Genomic DNA, 15,180 nt, shown 5'->3' with positions numbered 1-15,180 from the left:
GATAATCAAAATAAAAGGTGAATGACAGCACACAAGGAAACAGAATTTGAGCCGAAATATAATAAAGGGGAGCCAAAGAGAAAAGCTTTCTCCTTCCCAGTCTGTGAATCAGAAAGCCAAAACACAAGGTCAAGGGTATTCCTACAGCAGACGCTGTCTCAGTGCAGCAGAGATACAGGAAATGTATAGTCCAGCGATTAAAAACTATAAACTGTTTCCAAACCCATATGGGGCAGTCTCACAGACCGACTGTGTATTAGGTATTGGGGGGAAGACATCTCAGGAAAGCAGGGATGAGCTAAGCATAAAATATAACTCAGAGTTAAAAATAAAAAACCAGCCTGGGCCAAGGCCAAGGCCACAGCTGGGAGCACAGCGCTTGCCTTGCAAGTGCAATGCACACCGGCCTAGAAAGATAAAACAGAAGCCAAAATCAATCTGCACCTTAACAGAGGATTTAGACAATCCTTTAAAGAAGTGGAGATGAAAGGTAAAAAATTCATCAGCGGGAACGACACTGAAAATTAACATGTCCGACCCATGAGCTGCGGCCAAAGCAGCCTCCAGAGGACAATGTCTGCCTCAGACACCTTTACTAGGAAGGCACTAAAGAAAGGGGGATTGAGCTATCAACTCAAAAAGCCAGAAAAACAAGAATGAAACAAATCCAAAATTCATTGAGTTAGTACAGATGAATGAAATTGAAGAAATATGAAAACTGTATTTTTAATAAAATACTTGGCTGGGGGGGCGAAAATCAATATGGAATTGAACAACAACAATAACAACAAAAAAGCAACATTTTTTTTGGACAGAAACACTCAAAGCTGTAAGATTCCAATTTTATCAAAAATACGTTATTCTTGTCAGTATCTCAACTGGAACTTGACAAAATGATTCAAAACTTCACCTAAAAGGTAACTGTAGCTCGGTTTACTGTGTGCCTGCCCATGCTGCACACATCCCTGACTTCAGTCCCCAATACTGCTCAAACCAAGCATGGTGGCTCATCCACAGGTCAAGGTCATCTTGGGCTGCACAGCAAGTTCAAGGCCAGCCTGGTTTACGTAATACCCTGTCTCAATTTTTTTTTCTTCAAAAAAAGAATAAAAGCAAAAGAAAAAAAACAGCAGTTAAGAAAAAATTTTGAATCAAGCATAGTAACAACAAATAAAAGAGCTACAACAATATAAAACAAAGGGAAGAAAACCAGAAAAATAAACAAAAATTACCAGACATCAAGCATAGACCTCCAGTATATGCCTATTACCTTACATGCTATTAGTAATAAAATAAAATAAAGTATATCTATAATATATAATTAAAATATTTTACATGTAAAGCTTATAAAGTTTTAGCAAGTCAAACCATATGTTCTAGTCACTGAAAGAAAATGTTATCGAGTCTGGCAGAAGGAAGGCTTCTGATGTACCGACACAAATTTAGTGTACATTAAATACAGTCTGCAAGCCATAAGGAGGGGGAGATGTCAGCTGAAGTTAGGTCTCTAGCTCACAGATCCACAAGATTAAACTGCAGAGGGGTCGAAGCACCAAATGTTAAATTAAAAAGCCACATAGATATGGATCCACAAATGAAAACTGTGAAGCCAGTAAATATATGAAGACACTTAACGCCACTAGATAACCAGGTGGTGTACGGAGGAAACTCATGAAGACTGTGACACCAGTTTTTAATCTATCCAACTGTCAAAAAAAGAAGTTTTTAAAGATAGCGATCTGGCCTGGAGAGATGACTCAGGGGGTAAAAGCACTGGAGGAATCTGTAGCGGAAGGGGGAACCAACTCCCCCCGAAGCCACCCTCTTCCTTCCACACGGGCATCATGTCATATGAGCCCAGACACTAACAACCAATAGAATTTAAAGTTGTCACTTCGCCTGGCTCAACATGACACACTGTTCGCACAGCCCTTCACACCTAGAGATCTGAAAGAATCTATGTACATTTTTCAATGTTTGTACATTTTTCAATGTTTAAGACATAATGACTCACTAATTTAGTATCTGTATCTGGAAGTAAATACTTGAACATATACTCGAAAATACCCTTAAAAACTTCATCAGCAAAGAACGGCACTGAAAGTAAACATGCCAGACCCACAGGCTGCGGCCAAAGCAGCCTTCAGAGGACAATGTCTGCCTCGAATGCCTTTACTAGAGAAATACTAAATAAAGAGAAGAAGGTTTAACGCTCAGCTCCAGAAGCTGCAAAAACAAGAATGAAGATAAATCCAAAATTAACTGAGTTGGTATAAACTAAGGAAATCAACCAGGATGCTCACAGTAGTGTCAGTCCTATGATAAGGAAAAAACGAAATTGTATCTCTCCCTATAATGTCTTACCTACAGTCTCCCACAACAACACTAGGCTATCTACCTACAATGGACCTGCAGCACTTGAAAAATGACAACTAGACAGCAGCACCTTTTTAAGACCTCAAGACAATAAGGATTAAAATGTGCACACAGCACGGGGCCATTATGTAAATATATACCAAATGACAGGACTTGCTACAGTGCACGCCTACAGAAAAAAAAAAAAAAAAAAAAAAAAAAAAGGTCTGCTGATCTGATGCCCAGGGGACCTCCGGGAACTTCAGTCATAATGAGGAGTTTGGTCAAAAGTCTTTTCATTGGATCTATATTTTCTGACTTAATTTTAATAAGAAGATCTATATCTTCAGCTATCTGAAGCTTTCACATCCACAGGCTCAACCAGATAGGCCAAAGATGCTTTGCAAAGCTCTGCCTGTAGTGTACACGCACAGCCTTCCCTTACCCACACCTCCTGAACAATTCAACGCCAACTATTTACACAGGCTTCCCATTGTCCTACTGCTAAGCTGGCCGAGCAAACAGGAGGTGCAGAGGTTACGCACAAGTACTAACTACCCTACTGAATGTGAGGAACTTGAGTTTACGAGGACTGGGCATCAGGCTGGGAACAAATCCACACTTCCTAAGGAAAGGCAGCTTCACATGCATTGTGCGAGCATTTAAACAAGTTTAAAAACTACAAGGCAAAGAAGATATGACAGTGTCAATAGTAAAGGCTGGGTTCCCAAACCTTGATCAACTGCAGGATTCCTGGGCATAGAGAAGAAAGACCCTCTATTCACCAAGTGTCATCCATCAGGCTAGCTAAGGACAGCAGAGTTGATAAGCAGAGCCACGCCTTGGAGAAAGCAGCCTCCATGACAGTCCCAGGCTGACTCAGCCAGCCAGCCACTCAAGGGGAAGCCTGCAATGCCCTAAAGGGGCTGCTCAGCTACCCTAATGTTTCTCCCCAGCCAGACTCCTTCTCAGACTTAGAATAGAGGGGTGGCCAGGTCAGAAGGGTGGGTGCTTAAGTCCATGTGAGAACAGGCTCAAGCCATGATGAGCACAGCCAGGCTCTCCCTAGCAGTCATGTGCATGTGCTCTAATTGGAACAGCCCTGGAGTCGCTCTGCTGGCCACCTACTTAACTTGTCACTTGCCTCTTGGAGAACTGAATTGCCCTTCTTTAGCTTGGCTTACTATCCCAGATCATAGGGCTGCAATGATTCGGACTGATGTGAAAGCCCTGTTCAAGGAGGGTGCAGAAGTTGATCCAAGGGGCTTTGGGGTCCAATCTTGTTGGAAGGAGGGAGAGAGAGAGAGAAGGAAGGAGAAATGGGAAGGAAGGAAGGAAGGAAGGAAGGAAGGAAGAAGGAAGGAAGGAAGGAAGGAAGGAAGGAAGGAAGGAAGGGAGTTTTGGGAAAGAAAGCCAACTCCACTCAGACGGCGCTAGCAGCAGAGAAACAACCTTTCATGTTGTGACTCGAGGCTCCATTCTAGGTGCCTCCATCCGGGTCACACAAAGCAGTGCTGTACTGGGGACCAAACTTCACAGAACCGGTGTGACGGGGCACCAACCAGAACTCCAAAAAGCATCCTGACACAGCTTTGACGTCGCTGTGTTTCTCTTCCCCAGCACAGCAGCACTGTAAAGCGTCAGCAGACGGGGGATCTGTCTACACAGCAAGCTGACTGCAGTGAGCTGGCAGATCAAGCTTTGGAGGTCACTGGACCTCGGGCCCTGACTACTCAGCTGCCTTCTGTAGGACCAAGTCAGGGAGAGCGTAAACCAGTGGGTGCGGCTGACTTAGCCAACAAAGGCTTATCTGGTGAATCAGGTGGTGGCTTTACTTTGGCTCTAAAGCTAGCGTGCCCGCTTTTGCCAGAGCAAAGTAAGAGGCTAGTGACGGCAGCAGAGGGAAACGGAAGTCGGGGAGAAGGCTGTCCATTTGCAACTTGGGTTCCCAGGGACCTGCAAAGGCTGCTATTCCAAAGGTGAACAAGGCCCGCTGTGGCAGTTCTCTGCTCCCCGCTAAATGCAAGCCTGCAGTCACTGAGTATATAATCCAAGGAAACCTCTTGTCATTCTCCAGAGCTCACTTAGTATGGAATGCAGACTGGACACCCGGAGAACGTCGCTGGAATTCCCGGTGCCATGTCTAAGCCAGCCAATCTCAACCCTGGGTTGCTGAATCAGATTGAAAAAGCCTGCAGGCTCTCCACGGGCCTGCCGCTCCAGTGAGACTGCTGCCAGGTGCCAGGGCTACAGACAACTTTCTGTGTTGGGTTGTGGCTACAGACAGGCCCATCCCCCAGAGCACACAGGGGATGGCGGAGCTGGCTAACCCAAGCTTCCCTTCAAGGTCAGATTCCTGGCCAGAGCCAGCTGAGCAGAGAAGGAAATACATCTGCCCCCTCGGCTATATTCTTAGCCTCGGGCCTACAGTCTAGATGGTTAAGGGCTCAGAAAGCACGGACGGTTCATCTGCCTCTGTCATGACCAGCACTGACCCAGCCTCTCCCTGACCTCTGCTTCTCCCTGGGCAATTTGTGAATGGTTTTCTGATCCAAGAGAGAGAGAGAGAGCTCCCAGGAGCCTAGAATGCAGCTGATCGGTGACTAGCATACTCAATGCTATGGGTTTGGTCTCCAGGGCCACCAAAAACAACCCATAAATAATAAGTAGTTCTGTTGAAAATGTAAGGTAGATAAGATAGAACACGAACTGGAAAGATGGAAGAAAGCCATCAGGCCGGTACATGACAAAGGCAGGAGTTAGTGCCTCCCACAGGCACAGTGCTGCACTATTTTCAGAGTCACGTGACAGCCCCTAAGAGCAGGACCCCCACCTCCAAATCTCCAACCCACCACCATCACACAAAAATCACCATTTTCCCTTCTTTCTCAGTATGAATGCCATTCCAGAAATAGCTGGATTTCCAAGCAGCCTCCACCCTGAACAATGTGGCCTATGCTTACCCTTCGCCCACCAGCTTGGTGGCCCGGAGTCCAGTGTGGGTCCTGTCCCGGGGGGCCTCCCCCTCCCCCCCAGCAGTTTGAGACGAGAAAGGGGGCTCAAGCTAACTTTGCCCATGACCCCTGCAGCAAGTCTATCAATAGAAAAGCAAGGCAAGGCCCTGGGGCTCAGAGACCATGGAGGCTCACCTCTCCTGAGACCTTTTCAGCCGATAATTAAGGAGGTGTTTCAGTGGGAGCAACCTGCAGCTGGACATTAGTGAACACAAAGTGCTGGGATGGGTGGGAGGTTTAGAAAGAACCCTCCCATCCGGGGACTCCAATGATAGCAGGTGGACTGTCACTAATCCAAACATCCAAAATGTTCACAAAATCTGGAACTTGACAGAGTGGAAAGTTCTTCACCTGACCCAAAGTGATAGGTGCACTGAACATGGAGACGTCTATCTGCGGGCTACGACTATCAGCTGTATATAAACACATTTCCAGTTTAGACTTGAGTCCCTTGCCAAACATGGCTAACGCATATGCAAGTGTTCTAACATCCAAAAACACCCCAAACCAGAGCCGCCTCCAGCTTGTAGACCTTTTGACTAAGATGCTCAATTCACGCAAGTACTCAGATACCTGCACTCCTAATTAACAGGCTTGTGGAAGATAGAAACCAGTCTCTCAGTCTAGTTTATGCTCTGACACCCATGCTCTTCTGCACACTGGGTCTTGGATTTGTACAGGGATCCCCATGCACTCACTTGGGTCCCCGAGCTCCTTGAACAGCGGGAGGCTTCTCTGTACCCTGTTAAAAAGCCGGGGAAACAGGAAGATCTGCAGAAAATGTTTATCCCGAGACTCAATCCACAAGTCCACATCAAAAAGGGGGCGTGGGTTCCATGCTCCTGTACCTTAGCCTCTCTTTCTGACACAACATGTAGTGAATTATTAGAGGCCACAGCAAGTTGTGTTTGTTTAAAAAAAAAAGAAGAAGAAAAGCTTGATAAACTTCTACAGTTTAATAGTCTTCAAAATCATTGACCATGGCAGCCCACTTGAAAACACTGAGTTTGGCCACAGAAACAGACTAGAGAGAGAGAGGCGATTCCATTGCGGAGCCTAATCCTTGCGAACGGAGAATGGACAGGGAGTGGAGGGGCTGTCTATGACATCTTTGGGTTTTACGGGATTTCTCCATACAAGAAAACCAAAGTCCTCCACTCTCCCCCCCACCAGATACAAAAGGGCTATCATGGAGATTAGGAGCTAGAAAGAACACAGTCCCCACACTTACCAGGAACAGTATGCCACCCACCCCTTCCTATGCACAAAGGCCTTCTGTGTTCCCTGGGTCCCCTGATATTCTATCTAATTCCCAAGAACAAGCTCAAGGGTCAGTCACCTCCTTGGGTCCACCTACATACCAATTATGCCCTGGATGTCAGAGGCCCTGGGACCTGTGCAGTGAGGACTCTGACTGTGTGTCCTTAGCACAGATAACTGTTAAGTCATCAGGGTACCAGTCTGCCCTGCTTGCTAGAGATAGACCAGTGCTGGATTCCCGGGGTCTCATTGACTGGTTTTTCCACCACAATGCACTGGAGTGCCTGAAGAGTCAACAATGTACTTGAAGTCAGAGTCAGCAGCGTCTCCCCTGGTACCTTTTGGATTTGGACTCCACCAAAGGTCGAGAAGGGGGAGGAGAGATGACGTGGCATGGAGAGACAGCTCTGATTTTTTTAACCAGTCAGCTAAGCCAAACCCACGGGTTCATTTCAGAGGCTCTCAATGGCACACTTCTGCCTACCCAGACCAGCCAGTGGGGACCCTGGGACAATCCCACTAGCTCCAGGGAAGTCACGGGAAGGAGGAGAGGAAATGGCAGTCCTCCACTATTCCGTCAAACAGAACATAGACTACTGTCACCCCCGTGCTGGTTCAAAGGCCACTGGAAAGATTTCCAGTTCTTGAGGGTGAGCCATAGGACACAGTGAGCCCAAGTCTCAAATACCAGCACAGGGAAAGGCCACCAGGACTGACTGCCCCAGGCGACAGAAGCTGTGGGCTAAACAAGGGAACTTCTCAAGTGTCTTCCTCTCATGGACTTCCTCTCACATCCCAGGTTGCCCGTCCCAAGATTCCCTCCTTAGCGGATCCCCATTAACCTCTATCCCAGGCTCAGCTCAAGACTGTATTCCTCGTCTGCCCTCTCCTCTCCTCTTCAGCCTCAGGACCCTGAATACGGCCCTCACAGATTCAGGATGTCCAATTGTAGGGATCCAGTGAGACTGGTCCCTAGGGACTGCTAAATCCAAAGAGAGACTTTGCTGGCACTGCTGATGAGCATTTCCAAGTCTGGTTCTTATCCTCCGATGCCCATTTCCTCCATCCCTACTAACTCAGTCCAAGACCCCATCTCGTACCTATCTCCTGCCCCCACCAACCTAGACATCATTTCTAATCTTGCTTCCACAACCCTACATCTAATGCAGCAGCGAAGGCTCTCACCAGTGCTCCTCCTCCTCCCCCTCCCCACCAGCCCAGCCTCTACCAGTGTCCTACAGTTCCAATGTGGGTTCAATGCCGGACTCTAATAAGAATGCCTGGCATAGTGCTTGTATCATCTTTGTCATCTGGACTGTCACTGCCCATCATTCCCAGCCTGGAACATCACCACAGCTCCTCACTGGTCCTTTGCCTTTCCCCAGAATTAATTTTCAAAATGCCCACCCTTCACTGTGGACAAAGAGGCCTCCTAGGACCTGCTCCTTCCTCCCCAAGGATAACAATCTACCTCATTTCTACAACTTTCTGAACCCCACTTTCTACACTCAGGATTGTTCCAACTAACTGTGAGCTCTATGGGGGCAGAAACCTGGTCTTTCTTACGCCTCTGTGTGCCCAATTTCTGGAACAAAGTCTACATACGGTGCAGGATAGCCTCCACACACGTGAAGGACACATGGCTGCAGCTCACTGGTGTCTCCTCAGAAAGAAAAGCTTTCCTGGAAGCTGGGTGCTTCCTATCACTAATAGGACAAACGCACAGTGGGCTTATTGTAGAGGTGTCTCTAGACTGATGGGAAAAGCGATAGTCGGAGGCTCTTGCATGCCAGTGACTGTATTTTCAGTCCCTAGGCCCACACATCCTCCTCTGAGGCCACCATGCCCTCAAGTCAAGCTACAGCCAAGCTCTCCCTGCCTCTAAAATGCAAAGGATGTTTACTGGGCTCCAATGCAACCTGACAGATGCAGCTGATATCATAACCTACAATGCAGCACCATAATAACTATAATAACTGGTTATTATGAAAGGACGACTCACTGTGTTATCTGTGCAGGTCTACCTACACTCCTGGGCTCAGGCAATCCTCTCGCTTCAGCCTCACAGCTAAAGCTTTTAAACAGCAAAGACTGTGAATGTTCCATATTAACGTAGATACTGACATCCGATAGGAAAGTCAAGAGTTCAAGTATCACATCCCATCCCCTAGACTGCTTTTCCTGCCAGAGAACCCGTGAGATCCTGTAAAATCAAGAGCCATTACTGCAGTGGCATTAGGGGTTGGCCTGGGGAGCCACCAAGACTTTAAGCTGTGAAACATGAGCAGATAAATGCAGAGGGCCTCTGGGTTTCCTAAAGTCTGACCTGAAGCTGAGCCGCAGCAAGGAAATGCTCTGGTGTCCTTGCCAAAATGACAGTGTCACCAAATGGAAGAGTGAGATAAAGTCGGGCATCATTTTGGAGACAGGGACAAAAGAGGCCATCAAGAGCATTTGGTGGGACCGATGCTGGCGAGATACAGGTTTTCCCCGTTTCCAGCCCGATCAACGCCACCCACACCTGTGTGTTGCTGTCATTTAGAACAGAAAAGAAGAGCAAGGACGTCTTACTCTAAGATGGAGTGGTTCTCTGCAGCTGAGAGGTCCAATGTCACCAGGGGGCCTACAGGGCGTCTCCAACCACTGAGAAGGCAAAGCATGCCTTGGGCGTGGTTATTCCCTTCATGTTCTGGGTTGAGTAGACACTCTCTAAAATCAAAGATGTGTCAAGAATGGACAGACTTTCTGTGGTCACGGCCCTCGGTTTCCCATACAACAGAGCACTCTGTAAGTAGGAATGGGGTAGGAGGTAAGGCGTGCCAAAAGCAAGTCTGCTGTGCCTGACCTCAGTCGAATTCTCTGAAAGCAGTGAGGAGACCAGGGCCAGGCTGAGCCCTCCTAACCCTCAGGCAGCCAAGCAGCCTGGATCTAACCCTTCTGCTCCAGGACAGATCCACACAGGTGAAATCTAGAGCTGGAGATTGCTTCTATACATTTAAAAAAATATATAAATTCAAAGCACAAGGTACAGATTCACTTAATGGCAAAGCATGTGCTGCCCAGACCTGGAGCAGTGGCTCCTCAGCTCCCTCACGGGGACTCGGGAGAAGGCTCAGCACCCAGCAGAGCCTGAGTTTACAGACCTTGTTTATCTGAAAGCCAAGGCCCCAGTCACTTCTGCCTCTCAGCGATGCTGTGGACACCACCCTCTGGTCCTATTCACCATGCCTGCAGCTTAAAACTCATTTCTCCAACATAAAATCCTTTCTGTAATTGTTGTCTGATTATAAAAATAAATGTCTCCAGGGAGGAATATATGGAAAGCAGAAAAGGTTTTTTAAAAAAACAAAAAAGTATTAAGAATCATCAGCCAGACCTTTTAGGGTTCCTGGTAAGAGCCCAGCAGAGTCTGCCTGATGAATGCTTCTAGAAGAAAACAGATCCCCCAGAGTCTAGAGCAGACAGGGTTTCAACAGAACGGGGAGGGGAGATGAGCTGCCAGGGGCACAGCTCTTACTGAGTCTGGAAGGATCTTTGGACACTCCCCGTCCTGACCCACTCTGCCCCTCTGCGATTCCTCTCCTTCCTGTGATCGATCTTGTGCTCAGTGGTCCGCCTACCTAGAGCCCCTCCCAGATGTCCACACAGCTTACTCCAGGGTCATTCTCAATCTCCAACTCCTAAGCCCCGCCCCCCACACCCACCCACACACTCAAGTACACACGGCAGGCCCCCATGCTCTCAATCCACTGTTCCGTTCCCTGCATGGCTCCTGATGCTGCCCGCCACCACTTCAGCTCCCTGGATGGCTGCTCTTCAGCTCTCTTCTCTGTGTCACACAGCTCTGGTGAAATACCGGGGAGGGAGAATAGTAAGGACGAGAGGCAGGAAATGGAGAGAAGAAAGGAGAATCCTGGAGTTTACCTCCAAGGGACAATAGGAGTGCTAAAATTCTATGATGGAAGGAAGAAAGGTGGGTGAGGAAGAGGCCCTTCCAGCCAGTTCCCCTGGACCCGGCAAGGCTGTCAACTTGGAAATGAGGGCCAATGGGGCCTCGGGAAGCTTGGAAAACCAAGTGACCGAACCAGGCTTTCTTCTTAAAAACTTTATCCTAGAGTCCTAGATAGGAAGACCTATCGCAGAGGGTCAAGAACAGATATGCGCTGTCTAGTCAGAAGTTGCCTTGGTGGCTCTCCCAAGTCGGGGACTGTGACTGTAGACGTTAGAGGATGGGATGTCTTATGAAATGGGGGTTCTGAGAAGAAGAAGTGTGCACAGGCAGGACTCCAGCAGGCTGGGCGGTGGAGCACTCCTCACTAAGATAGTAGACAGTGGCAAACTTGGGTGGGGTCTCTGAAACAGCCCAGCAGAACTCGCCGGCAGGTGGCTGAACACACAAGTCTGGCGTTCGGAAGAGCAGGCTGGACTGGAAGAAACCGAGGATCCACAGGCGTTGATAAAGGACTCTGAGATTTCCTTACACTTGAGGAGGAGGAAGAGAGCATGGAAAGGGAGGGAAGAAGAGAGAGATGGAGGGGGAGGGATAGAGGGAGGGAGGGAGAGAGACATTTTTGACAGTTCTACTCCATTTCTCTGCCTTCTTGTAAATGAGTAAGGCACGCTCTGGTAACTAAGCTCCAACGAAAGGAAGGAACAAATGTGTGTTTCCAGGCACACTCCATTAAAAGGGGAAAGAGTACAATCTTTCTTTCCTGCTTTGTTCACCATGCTGTTGAGGACATGGATGAGATGGCTGGAGCTCTAGCAGCCTTTACATTCATGGGGGATGAGTACCAACCCCCAAAGATGGCAAAGTACCTAGAAAGTACCTAGTTTCCTAAAAATGTCATGAAACCCGTGCATCTCTCGGGCTGCCGTGCTCTGACTTCCTCAAAAGAGGGGGAAATAAACTCATTTGCGGCACTAACATTTGAAGATGTTCTGCCCGGTGGAGACAGTCCTAACCCTAACCAGAATACAGTCAACTGGTCTACCACGTCCCGTCTTCTTGCAATAGGTCCCTGTCCAGACAGAGCCTATCTCCCCGCTTGCCTGTATTTACTTAAATCCTGCCTGCCCTTTGGAGGAGGGATCATATTCTGCCTCCCACTGGAGACTGCCCCTCCGCTTCCTCCTGAACGCTGGCGCTGTCTGCCTGCCCCCTCTCCTTAGGCACCTGGCCCAGTGTGCCTTCACAGGGAGTGACTCATGCCCCCACACTTATCCCGACTCCTCAGTGAGGTTCAGCAGCAGCAGCGGCAGCAAGGTCCCTGACTGCCAAAGCCAGGCGCTCCCCAGCCTTGGGGTGGGCCCCACGGAGCCGCTCACCTCTGCCTCCAGCAGGGATTAGGCAGGGGCCAGAAAGTAGTGAATCAGTTTGGAAACCAACTGAGAGTATGGGAAGAGGTTGAGGGCCTGAGAAGGACAGGTAAAACCAGATCCAGTGTGAAGAGATAGCTTTGAGAAAAGACCTGATACACCTTCCGCCTGGATAGTGTAGACACTGGGCTGCCTCAGTCCACATCCACATAGCAGTGGCTTCTATGACAACAGAGAACCCCCCCTGCCCCCAGAGAGAGGAAGAGAGCATCAGTTCCCTTCAGAGAAAGAGTTTAACAGTGGCATATGGCTATGGTATCCCAGCTCCTTGAGGAAGCTGAGGCAATGGGGAATCCCTTGAACCCAAGAATTCAAGACCAACCTAGGCTGTAGCAAAACCCCAAGGGAGGTAGGAAGCCTACCATGTACATGGAGGTACATGCTTGGTACCTCTTCTTTACAAATCACTATCAATAATGATTACTCAAAAAAAACATGCTTCCAACAGCCTAAGAACAAACGCAGTTCATTTAATTCGGAGAACAATGCAACACAGTTCATTCAGGAAGGTGGCCCAGTGCTTTAAAAGTAACTTTGCAACGCTATTGTCCCACAACTCATTGTTGAACACCATGGAGCAGGCAAAGCAGGCCCAGGGGACTGATCACTCAGAGCTTAGTTGGTAACCTGCTGACACACCGGGAAGACGTCATCGAGATAATTACTACTCGGGAAGTTTAGATGGAAACTCTTAATTTAGAATAAGCCCAAGTGGAAACAAGCCCGGCTTCTTTGGGACCTTTCCTGGATGCCTCAAAAGCCCGTTATCGTCAGACCTATGACCTGGGGTTCCCAGAAAAGCCATCTGGCAGACTTGGAACACACTAATAAACTGAGCAGAATCACTGTAGGCTAGAACCCAGGAAGACGAATCTGCCAGGCATGGAGAAGTTGAGAGGCAAGTTTCCTCTTTAAAATAGCACTAGTGTCTCTTTAACCTGTGCTTCTGGCATCAAGGGACGGCTATTTACCGTGTAGGATGATACAGCAGAGTTTGGGCCAATTAACGGGTGACCCAGCTGTACTGGCCATTCTCTCGCAGACAGTTAGTGCACAATTTAGCAGTTCCTCTGCCTCCTCGCCTCAGCTGAAACTCAGGCGGTTTTAATATGCCTGCCAAAACTGCTCCTTCCGGGCCTAAGAGTCTCGAATTCTGTGCCAACCCCACGTGGCCAGATGCCACTTGGGGACAGCGCCTGTGGACAGCAGGCCCAAAGCCCCAGAGAAAGCTGACTTTTCAGACTGTCTTGCCACTTAGGACCACTAGGTGTCAGCGGTGAGCCAGAAGCCTCACATCCTGAATGTCTGGGGCGCTTCTGCCAGACCCTAAAGCTGAAGTGGTTGAAACCTGATGCTGTGGCTTTGGGGGGTACCAAGAGCACTCTCATCACATTCTCAGGCGCTCATGAGCGGTGCTCATCTACTTGGCTGCCAACTCACCATGCAACCTCTAGGATGGTTTCAATTTAGTGTGTCCCACACACCCAGATGAAGAACTACCCGTTTCAAAAGAACTGGGGTCTTGGCCCTGTCCCCAGCCCCAGAATAGGGAAATTTTAAAACAGCTTTTTACCTGTCCTCCCTACGAATATGTTACCAGTTCCCATTTCTGCTGAGTCTAGGGTCTTTCATTTGCTACATTTCAACGATACTCTTGCAGAGTCTATAAGGAAGAAAAACCCAACCAAGGGACCGGACTGCACAGAGCCGAGAGTCACTTCACTGCCTGCTCTGTGGGGCTGGATACTAACTGGTCCCTCTCATTGAGTGTGGCATCTTCAACTAAACATGAGAGAGCGGTTCACAGTAAGATTGGAGGCTGTCCCTAACTGGCCCTTTCAAAGCCAGAGTTCCAGGCCTCCCTGGACCCCAGGACCCCATCCTTGGGAACATGAGACCAGGTCTTGGCAGAATTCTCGTGACTAACACATCCACCAGAACAGTCACCTCTACACAGGCTCCCCGCGGAGCCCGCCTAGTGTGTTCCCTCAATGTCCTTCCCAGCCACAGCCAAAGATGGTGAGAGCAGAGGAGAAATACTGTCTATGGAGAAGGGCCCACAGGCTCAGCTTATGATGCTAAATGGTACCACTGAGGCCCAAGACCTAGGAAGGCAGTCTGGTAACGGGGGGGGGGGGTGTGAGGGTAAACCTGGCCAGGCCATCTTCCGGAAGTCTCAACCGCCTAACGCTGCAGTGGAAAGACGCGGGACATTTCTGACGGAGAGTCACCAAACCAAGTATGTCCACAGTATCACCTGCTGCCATGGGATCGACTTTAGGTGAACCGGCATGGTACCACCTCTGCTTACCTGTGTCCGTATTTCTTTACCCACAAAGAACATTACACGAAGTGACCGGGGACAAGCTGAAGGCATGGCTCAGGTGGAGGCACGGTGATACCAAAGACACCCCCCACCCCCGTGAGACAACTGTCCCCTGCCTCTCATGTTGGCTTCGTGGCTCTGTGACACATTGCACCCCACCCAGTAGGGCCTTTCTAGACCAGAACCTCAAGAATGGATATTTTTGGGGTGCAGAAGAAGAGCCCTCAGGACCACTCCGAGCAGAGCACAAAACTAGTCTCTCACCACTTGCCGAGGATGAGGAGCAATGCTGGACGGCTCCAGAGAAGGACGTGGTGCAGTTCTGCCAGAGATCAGTCGTGTGTCCATTGCCCACAAGCCATTGCTGCGAAGAATCAAACGCCCCAGTCAGTGTGGCAGTGAGGAAGGAGGGAGGAAAAGGGGCAGGGGGAGGGTGGTAGAGCAGCCATCACCTGGAGGCCTGCCCTACCCCATCCTGCCCAGTGAGATCAGCATGGGCCACTCCCTAGCCTCATCACCTGGAGGCCTGACCCTCCCCCTTCCTGCCCTCAGCACAGGCCACTCCCTGGTAAAGTTAACAACTGTGATCCAGGGATAAGAGGTGACCGACAGTCTGATATAGATACCACGTCGAGGTGGGAGTCGTGTTACGTGTGTGAAAAGCACTTTGGAAATAGGAAGATATCACACGCAGAGACACCCATACATACACATGCCACCTCATGAAGAGGTCTGTGGCATAGTAGGAACCAGGGACTTGCACGCACGCTCTACCCCCACTACATATGTATCTTCTGGGCCTCATCCCTAGCCGTGAGCTCTCTGAGCCTACTTCTTTACATACAT

At 49.0% G+C, this 15,180-nt stretch overlaps 1 protein-coding gene across 3 annotated transcripts in view; it reads right to left on the bottom strand.

Moving 5' to 3' along the window:
• Positions 1-15,180, bottom strand: part of Pmp22 (peripheral myelin protein 22) — a 31,848-nt gene that overhangs the window by 11,325 nt on the left and 5,343 nt on the right. For all 3 annotated transcript variants that reach the window (XM_028869337.2, XM_028869336.1, XM_028869338.2), the window contains exon 3: positions 14,599-14,698. In XM_028869337.2, coding sequence (XP_028725170.1) covers positions 14,599-14,698 — 100 coding nt within the window. The remainder of the gene's footprint in view (positions 1-14,598; positions 14,699-15,180) is intronic.

The sequence above is a fragment of the Peromyscus leucopus genome, chromosome 8b (assembly GCF_004664715.2).
Source record: "Peromyscus leucopus breed LL Stock chromosome 8b, UCI_PerLeu_2.1, whole genome shotgun sequence".
Lineage (NCBI taxonomy): Eukaryota > Metazoa > Chordata > Mammalia > Rodentia > Cricetidae > Peromyscus > Peromyscus leucopus.
The sequence above is the reverse complement of the archived record's forward strand: the minus strand, read 5'-3'. Positions and strand labels throughout refer to the sequence as shown.